This window comes from Mesoplodon densirostris, chromosome 16, assembly GCF_025265405.1.
Source record: "Mesoplodon densirostris isolate mMesDen1 chromosome 16, mMesDen1 primary haplotype, whole genome shotgun sequence".
Taxonomy (NCBI): Eukaryota; Metazoa; Chordata; class Mammalia; order Artiodactyla; family Ziphiidae; genus Mesoplodon; species Mesoplodon densirostris.
In genome coordinates this window covers 56,780,139-56,795,430 of record NC_082676.1, presented here as the reverse complement: position 1 = coordinate 56,795,430, position 15,292 = coordinate 56,780,139, and the positions used below count along the sequence as shown (strand labels likewise).

General features: G+C 48.2%; 1 protein-coding gene across 2 annotated transcripts in view; it reads left to right on the top strand.

The window, feature by feature from the left end:
- SNX29 (sorting nexin 29) overlaps window positions 1-15,292 on the top strand; it is a 564,284-nt gene that overhangs the window by 462,612 nt on the left and 86,380 nt on the right. For both annotated transcript variants that reach the window (XR_009530118.1, XM_060078037.1), the window contains exon 19: window positions 2,078-2,218. Coding sequence is in view for 1 of the 2 variants with exons in the window: in XM_060078037.1 (XP_059934020.1) it covers window positions 2,078-2,218 (141 nt within the window). In the remaining variant the exon portion in view is untranslated. The remainder of the gene's footprint in view (window positions 1-2,077; window positions 2,219-15,292) is intronic.

Sequence of the window (15,292 nt, the reverse complement as noted above, 5' to 3'; positions counted from 1 at the left end):
TCTCCATCTTGACACTCAAGGTATCATTCTCCAATGTCTTCCATCTTCCTTCTGATAATTTGTTTGCAAATCAGCTCCTAGGACCTGTGCTTCTAAACTTTAAAGTGTGTATGAACCACTGGGGGTTCTGCTTAAAATGCAGATTCTGAATCAGTGAACCTGGGGTGGAGCATGAGATGTTGCATTTCTACCATCTTACCACGTGATGCTGATGCTTCTGGTCCGTGGACCACACTTTGAGTAGCAAGTGATCTGGGCCTTTCTGAACCTATTTCAGTTCATCTTTTAACAGGTGGCAACCAAAACCTAACTAAGTTGGTGTGGTTGATTTAGAATAGAGCAAGACTTGTCAACCTCTTTTTTTTTTTTTTTTTTTTCTTTTTGCGGTATGTGGGCCTCTCACTGTTGTGGCCTCTCCCGTTGCGGAGCACAGGCTCCGGATGCGCAGGCCCAGCGGCCATGGCTCACGGGCCCAGCCGCTCCGCGGCATATGGGATCCTCCCAGACCGGGGCACGAACCCGTATCCCCTGCATCGGCAGGCGGACTCTTAACCACTTGCGCCACCAGGGAGGCCCTGTCAACCTCTTTATTCTAGAAGTTAAACTGTACCTTTTAATGAGGTCTAAATAGTACATAGGCTTTTTTGGTGGCCCTTTCACATTATTCACTTAGCTTGAATTTACTAAAATCCATAAGTCTTTGTCCCACAGGCCATTGCTGTGCCTTATCTCCCCCACCTTTTATTTACAGTGTTGGCTTTTTGGATTATATTGTAAAATCTGACACTGATCTTTTAAAATGTCATCATGTTGCATTAAACTCCTTCCTTGGGCCAGTTGAGATCCACTTGATGTCTGTCATTCAGTGTATTTACTGTCTCTTTGTTAGAAGCTTGGGGGCTTCTAACAAACTTGATAGGCCTCTGTTTCTCCATCTAATTCCACTGGGAACTTCCATCCATTGATTGGAATTCTTTGGTTTAAATTATCCTTCCTTCATCGTGTTCACAAGAATATTATGAGAGACGTTGATGGTTGCCTTACCAAAGTTCAAATACATGATGTCTGCATTTGGGGATACAGGGTGGTTTTTATGTAGAGGCAGAATTTATCATTCATATTAGAGATGCCTACTTTTATGGATAAGAGATTTTAAGATGTATATTGACATTCGCTGATTGCAGACTACAATAGCTATTTATCGTCAGAGACTTCACTCTCTGGGTTATTCTTAACTCACGTAATTTTTTTTAAAATGCATTGATCTCTCTCTGAGTTCTCTGTTTTGCCTTGAGACATAGCTGCTGTGTGTCCCTGGAAGGTGTGAGGGCCTGTAAAAAAAAAAAGCAGGTGAAATAGCCCTTACATTTTATACCCCTAGAATGTTCTCTGGAGAGTCACGTCTTGATTATAATAAAGAAGTTTCATGCCCCAAGTGTGTTCATCCATCTTGATGTGACCTTCCATCCAGTTGGGCTGATCTCAGTTCTGGCCCCCTCCCTCCCCCCTTCCCCTTCCCCCTCCCTCCCTCCCTCCCTCCTTCCTTCCTTCCTTCCTTCCTTCCCTCCCTCCCGAGATTGATCCCACCCCCTCCACGTGCTGGTCTGTGTGATCCCAGGCACAGCTGTGTGGCTTCTATGTCTGACTGTTCTCTGCACCACCTTGGGAGGACGTGCTGTTAGCTCCGTTTTACAGAAGAGGAAACACATGGCCAGTGAGGATGAATGGCCTCTCCCCCGCAATCTGTCACCATTACAATATGCATGTGACAAAAGTATGCAAAATGCGTCTCTAAGATTCATTGGGCTGCGGACTTCTGCTGATACTAGGAAACTGATGTTCATGAATATGCGGCCTGCCTGATGGAGTCATTCTCTCGTGTACCCATTGGTATACTCAGTACACTGAGTCCCTCCTCCGTGCCGGTGCTGGGCCTCCAGTGACACGGGAGGTGGGGTGTGGCCCTGCTCTTGCAGAGCTGGTTCTCCTGGGGGGGGGTGTTGCCAGGATCCCGCCCCTTTGTAATGAGAGCTTTAAGAGACATTTACATTTTCTTGCTCTTTCCTTTTCTCGAAAGGTCTACATCCGGATAAAAGACAATGAGTGGAACGTCTATCGGCGGTACACGGAGTTCAGGAGTTTGCACCACAAGTTACAGAACAAATACCCCCAAGTGAGGGCCTACAACTTCCCACCCAAAAAGGCCATTGGAAACAAGGTAGGTACCGTCACTGCCCGGGGCCAGGCAACTCTCCAGCTGGTGCCTCTGTCTTCTCCTTCCGTTGGTGATTTAAACATATGTGCTCCTTTATTTAACTCAAAACGTTGGCTAATATGAGAAAAAATAGGAATGAAGAAAGCAGTCACCCATCATTCCACCCGCCTAAAGACAATCGCATTATGTTTCATCTGTGTCCGTCCTCTCATCTCTCTAAGGCAGGGGCTGACAGACCTGTTCTGTTCAAAGGCCAGAGAGTAAATATTTTGGCTTTGCGCACCGTACCATTTCAGCCAAAAATACCCAGCTCTGCCATCATGGCAGCAGCTGCAGACAGTATGGATGCACGTGGGTGCGTCTGTGTGCCAGTAAAACTTTACTTTTAAGAAGAGGTGGCAGCTGGATCTGGCCTGTGGGGCATAGTTTGCCAGCTCCTATTCTGGACCAAAAAAAAAAAAAAAAAGTTTTCTAGTTTTTAATCCATGGTTGTCATGATATTTATTTGGACTTAAGAATATGGAGTTATTTCCCAGGCAGGGCTTTCTCAGAGGAGCTCCTTATATTATTACTGCCTCATGAAGTTTAGTCATTCATAATGACCTAATTTGTTTCTGTGTATTCTCCAAGTACCCTGGAGAAAGGAGGCGCTTGCCCCGCGCGTGCTTGCTGGTCGATTAGCATTCATTCATTCATCCAGCCGGCATTTATGGAGCACCAGTTAAGTGTCTCAGTGCAAGGGGCACCGAAGATGACAGCGAGCCGGGCGTCGGGCCCCACTGTGTTCTCTGCCTCAGCCGGTCAGCATCGTTCTGTCCTCCATCACGTTTGCAGCCGTTCTCCATCATGGCTGTGCTTTGGATCACTTGGGAAGCTTTAAAAACTCTGAGACCTGCCCACCCCCCAGCGCCATCCTGAGTTCCTTGGTCTGGAGTGAGGCCTGGGCACTGAGGGATTTAAAAGCTCTCCAGGTGGCTCCTGGCTTCCTGTCAAGTAGGAGACAGAGACATTTCATCAATTGCAGTGTATTGGCTAGCTTGGCAGGGGCAGTCGAATCAGATGAGGTAGCGTGGACCCTTCTCGGGGCCTGGGAGGAAACGGGCCTTGGATGGGAGGCATTCCTCTCCTCCTGTGGTTCTCAGAGTGTGGCTCCTGGTCAGCAGCGTGGGCCTCACCTGGAGCTTGTTAGCAATACAGATTCTCAGGCTCCATCCTGCACCTGCTGGAATACAGGCTCTGGGGCTGGGGCCCAGCAGGGTGGGTTAACAAGCTCTCTGGGTGGTGCTGAAGCACAGGAAGTGTGGGGACCAAGCGCCATCACATTGACAAAGCTTGTGCAGATTCCATTAGCCATGAATTTCCTAGTTTGTCTCTGGAGGAGGCGCCTTGCCTAGGATTTCCTACAGTCTTTATCATAGAAAACCCAGAGCAAGAGTTTCCATAACCCACTCCCCACACTTGGGAATTCCAGAGAGAAAACTGTTATTGACCGTTAACGTTTACATCTTCAGAGATTTCTGTGTTTAAACCAGATTAGAAACCTGATCACATCAGGGTGTGCTGGAGCATAATTTAAACAGTTATAAAGCAGGTTTATCTCAGGCCCAGAATAAACCTGTTGTTCTTTTTTTTTTCTGTTGAAAAAAAGTGGAGTTGAGTCCATAAAAACAGAAGACTTAGAAATTCTATACTTGTTCATAGCAAGGAGTACAATAATTCTTAATGAAAAGAGGTGGGGGGGACTATATACTGATTTAATCTAATGACTTGCAGGCTCATACAAATCTTGGGACCCATCCAGAATGTCCTAAAATGTCACAGAACAAAATTCTACATAACCAGCATATTATCCCTGTAAGATGGTCTCATTTGCAGAGCATTACACGGAAGCAGCCCTTCCATGATACCTGCAGGGAACGCGGCCCGTCTGCGTCTCACTGAGGGAATTATACAAGGCTGAACTGGGGACATGTCTGTCTTTCACTGTGTTTTCACTTCCTATGACTGCTGTAACAAATTCCCACACATTTAGTGGTCTAAAACAGTTCAGGTTTATTATCTAAAACTAGTCTCTCTGGGATCCGATTAAGGCGTGGGCAGGGCTGTGCTCCTTCTGGAGACTCCCGAGGAGCCTTGCCTTTTGCAGCTTCTAGAGGCCCTTGGCTTGTGGCCCCCTTTGTCTTCAAAGCCGCAGTCACATCACTCTGGTCTCTGCCTCTCTCTAGATAGTAGTCACATCTCCTTCTCTGACTCCTCTTCCTCTAACAAGGACCTTTGTGACCACAGTGCCCTCCCAGCCCCCCGCTCCCAATAATCTATGATCATCTCCTACCTCAAGTTCTGCAAAGTCCCTTTTGCCATGTAAGGTAAGATGCTCTCAGGCTCTGGGATTAGGATGTGGACACCTTTGGGACCCACACTTGCTGAATGATTTCTCTGCAGCCCAAAGGGACGCCCTCCCCACTCCATCTCTCCTCAAGCCTTATAGTTAGGCAACACTTAGTAAGACAAGACAAAGTTGCCAAGAACAGCACCAGTCCTAAGTATGTTGGTGTTCGAGGCTCAGGTTTAGTGAGATGAATTGTAGGCCTGAGGGGTAGGAAGAGCTTTCCGGAGTTCCGTGACTTAGAAAGACTGTGAAGCAGTCCTGTCTCTGCTGTGCCAGGAGCAGGGACCGCAAGGGAGTTTCCCCTCTGAGGTGGGTCACCTGCAGCCCTGCCCCCCCCCGTCCTCCCGTCCCTGTCAATCCAGGACTGACCTACAGCAGCAGTGGCCTTTTCGCCTGTGAAATCTGTACCAATAGGCCACCCAGGACAACCCTATTTGCAAATAAATGAGCTTGGCATTAAGGTACCATCTTGGTGGGGTCTGGCCCAGTGATGACCGGCTCGTACACATGCACTGGCTGGTTCTTAACTAGGTCTTTGGTCCTGCCCTGCATGGTCAGGGGTGGATCTGACCATTTCCTCTCTTACTCAGGCATCTGACAGCTCAGAGCTGTCCTGGGGTCTCAGCCTCTTTTCTCGTCTGTGCGGCCCTTTAGCTTTTAATTGGATGGTCAGGGTCCGACTGTAGTTTGATTCCCTCCACCCCCCCACACCCCGTCCCCCACCAGAGTACACGTTGGCTGATGCCCAGGACAGATCTCAGGATCCGTCTGATTTTCAAGGGCAGAATGAGTCAGGATTCAGGACTTCAGTGCCCGACAGAGGCCAACGATGAGCTCTTCTTTAGAGACCAAGCTTGCGCTGGCCACAACTGGTCTGATTGCTCAGGGTACCTGCTTTGATACCCTGAGGGCAAATTTTCTAGAGAGCTTTGATTCTAAATTGACCCAGAAAAATGTACTACATCAAAATCTTTTCTTTGATTGGATCACTTCACCAGTGAAACGCTTGCCCACTTGGACCATTAAGGCACGTTGACACAACATCCTTGGGTGGACTGAGTTACATGCACCTTGTTGCTCTAAGCCTTGGACCCGTTAAATGATTGACTCCAGAATCCACAGTCCTGGACAGTATTCAAGGACATATTAAACATAGTGTAGCCTTTTAAAATTCATCAGATGAGTATCTTTCTAGCCTGAACTTCTAGATATTTCCCCAGCTTTAGAAGTAAAATGTGATCTTAACCCCAGTTTGAACTTTTAAAAAATTGATTAAATTTACACATTTTATAGTTTCTGGATGCAAAATTTGTCTTCGCCAAATCATTTCTTTTATCTCCATATGCCACGTATGTGTTTAGTTATAAATGGGCAGGGTGCCCAGAGCACTTGCTAAAGATATTTCCATTCTTGCCCTGCCTACAGTCCCTTTCCCTCACTGTAGCCAGAGTGAGGTTTGTATAACATCAGTCAGATTGTATCACTGTTGATTAAAACCCACCAGCGGCACCAGTTAAATTCAGGACTCTTTGCTGTGGCCTGTGAGGTGTCCCCCGATAGGTCCCCCACTTCCTCCCCTACCTTATCTCGGGCCCCCCTCCTCTCCCTCTACAGACCCAGCCACTCTGACCTCCAAAGACTTCCATGGGATTCTCTGGCCTTGGCACCTGCTGTTCCCTCTGCCTGGAACAGCTTTTCCCCATCTCTGCATGGACAGACCTCCAACTCGTGAGGCCTCAGCTCAATTCCACTCCTCGGAGAGAAGCCTTTCCCAGCACCTTTGTCAGTGCCACTCTCTAGCCCGTTGCTCTGTTTTCATTTTCTCCCAGCCTCTCCTGGCACATACCATGGTTGGAAATGATTTCTTTGTGTACTTGAGTAGCATCCATCTCTCTGCCCTGGAATGGAAGCTCAGGAAACAGGACCTGGGTCTGTTTCTGTTCACTGCTGTCTCCAGCTCCTAGTATAGAATGGACACACCAGAGACACCGTGGCCTGAATGAATGAATAAATGAACAGAAATTAAATGGAAGTTTCCCTTTTATTTTCTTCTTTACTTCTCTGGGTCTTGGCACAAATTCAAAAAACTCTGAATTCCAAAAGTGAGTAGAATAACTCTCAGGGTACCTTTGGAGGTTGTTCCCACTCCACTTTTGGCTGAATATTTCTTGCAGAATGGGCAAGAGCCTGGCAAGCCTTTGCAGACAGGAAAGCGGGCTGCCTAGCAACCTGAGGGTGTGGACTGGAGCTCGCTGTCCAAAAGGATTTCGCTGGCATGAGGGCTTAGGTGGAGGATGTGTTTTTGATGTTGCTACTAAAAGTCTACATTATTGCTCAGTGAGCAAGTGAGAATTGAGGGACTATGGTTCCTTCTTAGGATAATGGAGTCGGTCTCTGAAAGTTCATTTTGCACTAAGGCAAGGCAAATCGCTTTCCCCCGGGCTGCAGATAATTCAACTTGTTGGAGAAATTATGCATTAAAATTCTCATTAAAAACACATACACCAATGTGCGGTGGAGGGACCGAGGGGCACTCGCTGAGCCGTGGAATGCGCCTTTGCAGCTCCTGAGAGGCATAGATTGCAACACAGCCCCAGGGGTGATGGCAGGACCCCAGCCAGCAGTGGGAATGAGCAGGCATCTGGAGGAACGCGGAGGCTGATGAATTCTTCCACTTGGCAAGCATGTTACAAGTGCAGGGGTGTTCTGCTAGGTGTGGGGAGTCGAAGATGATTTAAAGTATGGTCTCTGCCTTCTCAAACTTCAGGTTCTTGTAGGGAGAAAAACTAGTGAATCCTGTGGGCTGGCGGAGGGTTCCAGTGCCCTTGGAGAAGAGCAAGGAGGGGGAAGCAGAGCTGCTTGCTGCAGGAGGGAAAGTGCTCGAAGGGCCGGCAGGAGTCCCGGGGCTGAATCTCACATGAGGGAGCAGGTGGGGACGCAGGCAGTTCAGGGGACATCCTTGCCATCCTTGTGCCCATCTCCTCAGTGCATCTGCATTAGGCTCCTACGGCTGCCTTAACAAATACCACAGACCTGGTGGCTTAGAGCAACACACATGTATTGTCTTGTAGTTCAGGAGGTCAGAAGTCTGACACAGGTCTCACTGGGCTAAAGTCAAGGTGTTGGCCAGGTCGGTTCCTTCTGGGGGCTCCAGGGAAGAATCTGTTTCCTGGCCTTTTTGCAGCTTCTAGAGGCTTCCTGCATGCCTCGGCTTGTGGCCCCTTCTGCCGTCTTCTACGCTGCATCTCTCTGACCATTCTTCCGTAGTCACATCTTCCACTGACCACAGCAGGGAAAGGTTCTCCACTTTTGAGATTAGATGTGGTCCAGCCAGATAACCCAGGGTCATCTCCCCATCTCAAGATCCCTAATCACACCTTGCAAAGTCCCTTTTGCCATGTAAGATAATGTAGTCACAGGTCCTGGAGATTAGGGTGAGAACATCTCTGGGGGAGGCCTTATTTTGCCTACCTCATGCCTCTTTCCTTGCCTGGAGTAAAAGAACATTACTAGTACCTCACTTTACAACTGGGGAAATGGAGACACAGAGAGGTAAAGTGACTTGTCCAAGGTCATCTCGCTCGGCGGTGTCAAGGCTGATGTGTGTGCCCAGGCAGACAGTCTGCAGAGCCCTAAGCCTTCACCCTCTCACCACAGATCTGCTGCAGAGGACCCTGGAGGGTGGGTGAGTAGATTATTTAGCCATTGCCCAGTTGGTAGATGTTTACATTGATTCCATAATTCAGTTTCTTCACCTCGTTGGTGTAGAAATCAGGGAGCAGGTGACACCAGGGCCCCCGGTTGCCTCTCCCTTCTGCCGAACCATCCAGGCCTCACATACCGCCTACCCTCACTTAGGGACCATTTTTAGAGCCAGGAGCTGCTGCCTTCGTAGTTGACCCGAAGGCTTATAAACTTTCCTGATAAACCTAAGTGTATGGAGAGTCAGTCATTCATTCGTTTGTGTATGTATTCATTCTGCAGGACTTTGCCAACCCTGAGAGTTAAAAAAAAAAAAAAAAAAAAAAGTTCTTGCTGGTTCACTAGCTGTGTGGCCTTGGGCAAGTTATCTGACCTCTCTGTGCCACACTTTCCCTTCTGTGTAGCAGGGATGGTCGTAGCACTTCCCTCCTAGTGATGTTATGAGGATTTAAGGTGGTAACGTTTCTAAAGTGCTCACAACTGTGCTTGCGTGTGATAAGTACTACGTATGGGTTTGTTAAAGGGGCATATGGTCTGGTTGTGAGTTGGAGCAAGCAGACACATAAGCGCATCTGTACTGTAGAGGATGCTGGGCCTCTGAGCCTGAGCAGTGGACGAGCCTGACATAGGTGGTCCGTCCAGAACCTCCACACCCTGTGTTTCTGTGTACAGTAATGCCAGCCATCCTGTGCCTGGCTTGTCATATATACTGGAGGCTCTGTATTCATTTTCTCATCATGCAGTTGTTGCCAAGGCCTGTAGAAAAATGTCTTCTAGGTGAGGAAACCAAGCTCGGATGCTGTAAACACACCGCCCAAGGTCCTGTGGCTCCTATTAGGGATTGAGTCAGACTCATTCTAATGGCACTGTGCCTCCTGGTCCAGAAGCCTCTAAACCCACCCCCAGATCCAGGAGCTGGTACTGCAGGAAGTCACTGTTACCAGAGGTTTCTCTGTGGAGATAACAACATCTCACGGGATTCTGCCAGAAACACCCTCATGTGGAAGAAGATCCAGAAGGCAGTGCAGATACCGGCACCCAACTGGAACGGAGACACAAGGAGCTCAGACACCATCCCCTGAAGCTGAAGTTTTTCCGAGAGAAATTTAGGAGAGAAAAGAAGCTGCAGCCGAAGGAAGCCATAAACACAAGGTTGTTTCTTACTTGACGCTCTGCCAACCACTGTGTACATAGTCCCAGTACTTAATGTATTAAACAAGAAGAAAAAAGAAATTGGGCTCATTACACATCACACATTGGTGTTTTTCTTTAATACAGTAAAGGCCTCTTAAGATATTTTCCAGGAGAACAGTTGCCGAAGTCATCTTGCCAGAAAAATTGTCTCAGGAGGGAGACAGGGCTGAGCCCTAGACCTGGACTATGTATAAGTGTACATATGCAGATACGGATATATATTTAATGAGTGGGGAGTTCTTGGGAGGACTTTCCTATAACATCAAATTAAAATCCAATTTTAAAAATCAAGGTCAGGGCTTCGCTAGCGGCGCAGTGGTTAAGAATCCGCTTCCCAATGCAGGGGACACGGGTTCGAGCCCTGGTCCGGGAAGATCCCACATGCCACGGAGCAACTGAGCCCGTGTGCCACAACTACTGAGCCTATGCTCTAGAGCCCGCGAGCCACAACTACTGAGCCCGCATGACACAACTACTGAAGCCCACGCGCCTAGAGCCCCGTGCTCTGCAACAAAGACAAGACACCTCAATGAGACGCCCGCACAACTGCAACAAAGAGTAGCCCCAGCTCGCCACAACTAGAGAAAGCCCGCACGCAGCAACAAAGACCCAATGCAGCCAAAAATAAATAAAATAAATAAATTTATTTTAAACAAAATCAAGGTCATTTTATAAACGAATAATCCAGAGCCAGAAGCTAGAGGTGTATTTGCTGCTCTGGTCCCATCCCCCGTGTTTTCTGCATGTAGCATATGGAGAGTTTGATTCCAAGAGAATCATCTTGGTGGTCTCAGGTCACAGACCTTGCCGGTCCCACCTCCTCCAGGAAGCCTTACCTGAACTCAGAGTGTTAGCCGTCCTTCCTCTGGATTCCTTTCCCATGCTGCCTCTGGGCTGCCTGATGCACAGCCCTCTCCCCCACCCCCCACCCCCATTAGCCATGGAATTAGAGAGCAGAACCAGGCCTGATGAGTCTTTGTCTTCTCAACATCTCACCCAGTGCCTGGCACATAGTAGCTGCTGAGTTAAACACGTTTGATGAACAAATGAACTCAAGCTACATAGAAATCGGTGTGTGACGTCAGCATTGTACGACTTCCAATTCCCTTTCTCCTCAGTTCCCTTCATCACTTAACACTTACAGCTCTTCGATAATTGCTCCTAGAAATATTCTCAGGCCCTGCCTGCCAGTTGGATGTAGACCCAACACAGAATATTTGCAGGAGGGTCTACAGTGACATTGCATTAGCTGTGCCGTGTGACACACCTGGGCTCTGGCCTCCCCCTGCCCCCAGTTCACCAGCCAGAATGGGTCAGCTCCCCATTACTCATTTACTCATCTCTGGTGAGGCCTCTGATGCAGCAGTGTGGGAGCCATCGGTTTGGAAATTGACATGAATTATAACACACTTGACTCACTCCTGGGCATTAAGTGTTGCCTCAAATATTTCTGGGGCTGTTAAACAACTTGTACCTCATTATTTAACCTCTCCTTCTAGCTCTGAAGGTCTTCTGAATATACTTAACCCATGTTATATCTGCCTTTTCCCCCCTCACATTTTTGGACAACTGCTTAAAAATTACAACCCGAAAGAGTACTTCTCAGCTTTTACTCACGTCTCCAATAAGTGAGAATAATCGCTACCTTCCCCTTCAGTACTCCCATTAACATCTGAGAACTGTGTCTTGTGATCTTGGTTCATCTTTAGCAAGCTGGGGAAAAAACAGCTTTAATTTCTCAAGTTGTTGCCATTTTAGTTTTGTCCCCATTACCAGGTCTCTGGGGTCAGAATCCTTCAGGTACGGAGGAAGCCATCCATTTCCTCTTGACTTTCTCTGCAGCTCCACGGGCCTTGGGCATTTTTAGAACCCATGCAATTTAGCTTCTAAATTGCCAGGGGCTAAGGGTTTAAGCGTGTGGTCTGTGACGTCTCACTGGCCGCAGTTCAGACCCCGTCTCTGGCACACACTGGCTGCGTGACCTCGGGCAAGCCTGTGACTCGGTTGTCTCAGCTGCCACATGGGGCGAGGGCTCTTACAGCACAGGCTCCCGTGATGATCCAATGAGAAGCTGCCAGTGAGCTGTTAGCACAGCACCTCAAATGCTAGCTTGAAATAATAGGTCTACAGAGAAGCCTCTCTAATTTGCTTGCCATTCTTTTGTAACCTGTGATGACTCAGACATATGCATGCTGGGTTCTTCTTTCTTCCCTTCTCTCTCCTTCCTCTCCCTCTTCATTTCTCTTATTGTTGTGGTTGGGGGGGGGTTGTTGTTGTTGTTATTTTTTAAATTGAGGTACAACATACCTCCAGTCTTAAGTGTATAGCTTGATGGATTTTCACAAAATGAACACACCTATGCGAACAACACGGAGACCAAGAAATAGACTGTTAGCTCAACTCCAAGCCTCCTCGTCACTCTCCCCACAGGGGTGGCCACTCTCCCGATTCCTAGTACCATAGATTCATTCTGCCTGGTTTAGGACTTGACATCAGTGGGATCATAGACTTTGTCCTCCCTTGTGTCTGGCTTCTTCCTGTCAGCATCACATCTATAAGGCTCATCTGTGCTCTTGCAAGGAGCAGTCATTGTTTTTTGATTGCTGTGTAGTATTCCATTGTATGAATAAGTCACATTGTATAAATTCCATTGAGAATATTCCATTGTATGAATATATCACAACGTTTTTTAATCTTTGACTGTTGGTAGATATTTGTGTGGCTTCCAGTCTGGCTCAGTTACACATAGTGCGGTAATTAACATTCTTTTTTTTTTTTAATTTTATTATTTATTTATTTATTTATTTAATTTTCGGCTGTGTTGGGTCTTCGTTTCTGTGCGAGGGCTTTCTCTAGTTGAGGCAAGTGGGAGCCACTCTTCATCGTGGTGCGCGGGCCTCTCACTATCGCAGCCTCTCCTGTTGCAGAGCACAGGCTCCAGACGCGCAGGCTCAGTAGTTGTGGCTCCGGGCCTAGTTGCTCTGCAGCATGTGGGATCTTCCCAGACCAGGGCTCGAACCCGTGTCCCCTGCATTGGCAGGCAGATTCTCAACCACTGCGCCACCAGGGAAGCCCATAACATTCTTATATGTAGATGTCTTCTGGTGGAGATCAGCCCTGATTTCTGTGGGTCTATACTTAGGAATGGAATTGCTGGGTCAGAGGATGGGCATATGTTCCACTTTAGTAGAGACTGCCAGAGGGTTTCCCAGAGTGGTGATATTTAGTTTGTTTATGATTTTCCTTATTCAAACAGTGTTGCAGTGAGCATCCTTCCATATCTCCTGGCACACATGTTTTAGACTGATAGGTGATGTACCTGTGAGTGAGGTTGCCGGCTCATAGGGCATGCTTGTCTTCAACCTCCCTAGCTGTTGCCAAATTGCACTCCCAGGTGGTGGTACCAAGTGTGCCCTCCCAACCAGGTGGATGAGAATTCCCATTGTTTTCAACACTTGGCATCGGTACAGTTGTAATTTATGTTTTGTCAACACAGTGGGAACAAGATGGTACCTCATCATGGTTTTTGCATATTTGCCTGATTACTGATAAGGTTGATGATCTGTTCATGATTTTTGGCCCTTCATATCTCCTCTTCCCTTTCTTGCCTGTTTATATCCTTTGGTCATTTTTCCACTGGAATTCTTGTATCTTCTTTATTTGTTTCTATGATCTTTTTATGTTTTCTGGATGCCACCCTTTGTGCATTCTTTTATTTTTTTTTCTTTTGACTGCGCTGGGTCTTTGTTGCTGCATGTGGGCTTTCTCTAGTTGCAGCGAGTGGGGGCTACTCTTCGTTGTGGTACATGGGCTTCTCATTGTGGTGGTTTCTCTTGTTGCGGAGCATGGGCTGTAGGCACACGGGCTTCAGTAGTTGCGACACATGGGCCCCAGAGCGTGCGGGCTTCAGTCGTTATGGCGCACAGGCTCTAGAGTGCAGGCTCAGTAGTTGCGGCGCGTGGGCTCAATAGTTGCGGCTCGCTGGCTCTAGAGCGCTGGCTCAGTAGTTGTGGTGCATGGGTTTAGTTGCCCTGCAGCATGTGGGATCTTCCCAGACCAGGGATCGAACCCATGTCCCCTGCATTGGCAGGTGTATTCTTTTTTTTTTTCTTGTGGTATGTGGGCCTCTCACTGTTGTGGCCTCTCTCGTTGCGGAGCACAGGCTCCGGACGCGCAGGCTCAGCGGTCATGGCTCACGGGCCCAGCCGCTCCGCGGCATGTGGGATCTTCCCAGACCGGGGCACGAACCTGCGTCCCCTGCATCAGCAGGTGGACTCTCAACCACTGCGCCACCAGGGAAGCCCTGGCAGGTGTATTCTTAACAACTGGACCACCAGGGAAGTCCCTTTGTGCATTATTTTTAAAAGATATAACTCTTGTCTTCATCTCCAAGAAGCCACTCTCGCTCCCCTCACAGTAGAGCCCACCACCTGTTCTTCCTCCCTGTGCTTCCCACGTGCTTGGCACCCGTTGCCTTCACAGCCCCCATAATGCTTTAGTGCGTACATATGTTTACATGTGTGCTTCCTCACTGGTCCAGTTTCCCAGAGGAGCAACGACTTCTCATCAGACTCTACACAACACACCAAGACACTAGCATGAAGTCTGCTATCAGTAGGGGCTGGATCAGGTGTATGTGTATGTGTGGAGGGGTGTGTCTTGTGTGTGTCTGTGTGTGGTTATTTGCACGAAGGAACATGAGGCCCCAAGTTATGTTCTTTAATATGCACCCAGAGTCAACCCCTCCACAGCTCCTCTCCCTGAGATGGGGTCCAGAAAGCCTTGCATGTCTGAGAAGTGTTGGACACAACTCCCTTTGCGTCTCTGGGGAGCTGGTCTTCTCTACCTCTACGCTAAGGTTAGCCACCTCCTTGGAACTTTCTCGTCATTACTTTCTCAGCTCTTCTGCCTTCCGTGGGAAAGCAAAGTTCTTTTTGTATTGAGTTTAGAAGCTTTCATAAGCCCATGAAAAGGGAACCGTTTTGTATCATACAGGCTTTGATGCTGGCTTTTAGCTCTCCCTTGTGACCTGGGCAGCCTTATTCCTAGCAGCAGGAGATAAACAAGGCCTCCTTCACATCAGCACCCATCTTACTAAGCATACCAGCTATTCACTGAGCACTAACTCCATCCAGGCCTGGTGCCAAGGACTTGGCCTGCACACTTTCATCTAATCCTCTCAGTGTCCTGGTGGCCGGGGAACTGTTATCCCTGCCCCACCTCATGCCACTGTGCATGTCTCCCTCTTAGATCCTGAACCCTCAAGCTCTTCCATGCCTCAGGGCCTTTGCACATACAGTTCCTCTAGAATACTCCATCCCCCACCCTTCCTATGACTGGTCTTTTGCATCTGTCAGCCCTTAGCTTAAATTCTACCTTTTCAGGGAACCCTTTCCCAGCTACCCAGAATAAATGCTCTCCCTCCCTGAGGGAGGGGCTTTTTCAGCCCAATGTTTTGGGTTTTTTTTTTCCCTTTGTAGCATCTGTACATTTTATAACTATAGTGATTTGTTTAAACATGGTGTATGTGTGGAGAGGTGTGTGTGTGTGTGTGTGTGTGTGTGTTGGGGAGAAAGCCATTTAGGAATTTTAAGCAGAGGAATTACACGATCTCATTTTTATTGTGGAGACATTGCTGCCACGTGGAGGATGGCTCGACGGGGTGAGCAGGGAGACACATGCCGGAGCGTGGACACAACGTCTGCTCCTGGTGCCAGTGAGGTTTGGGTTAGTACAGAGCCACTGAGGACTGAGGGAGTCATCAGCAGACCTGGAGATGTGGCGTCCGACCT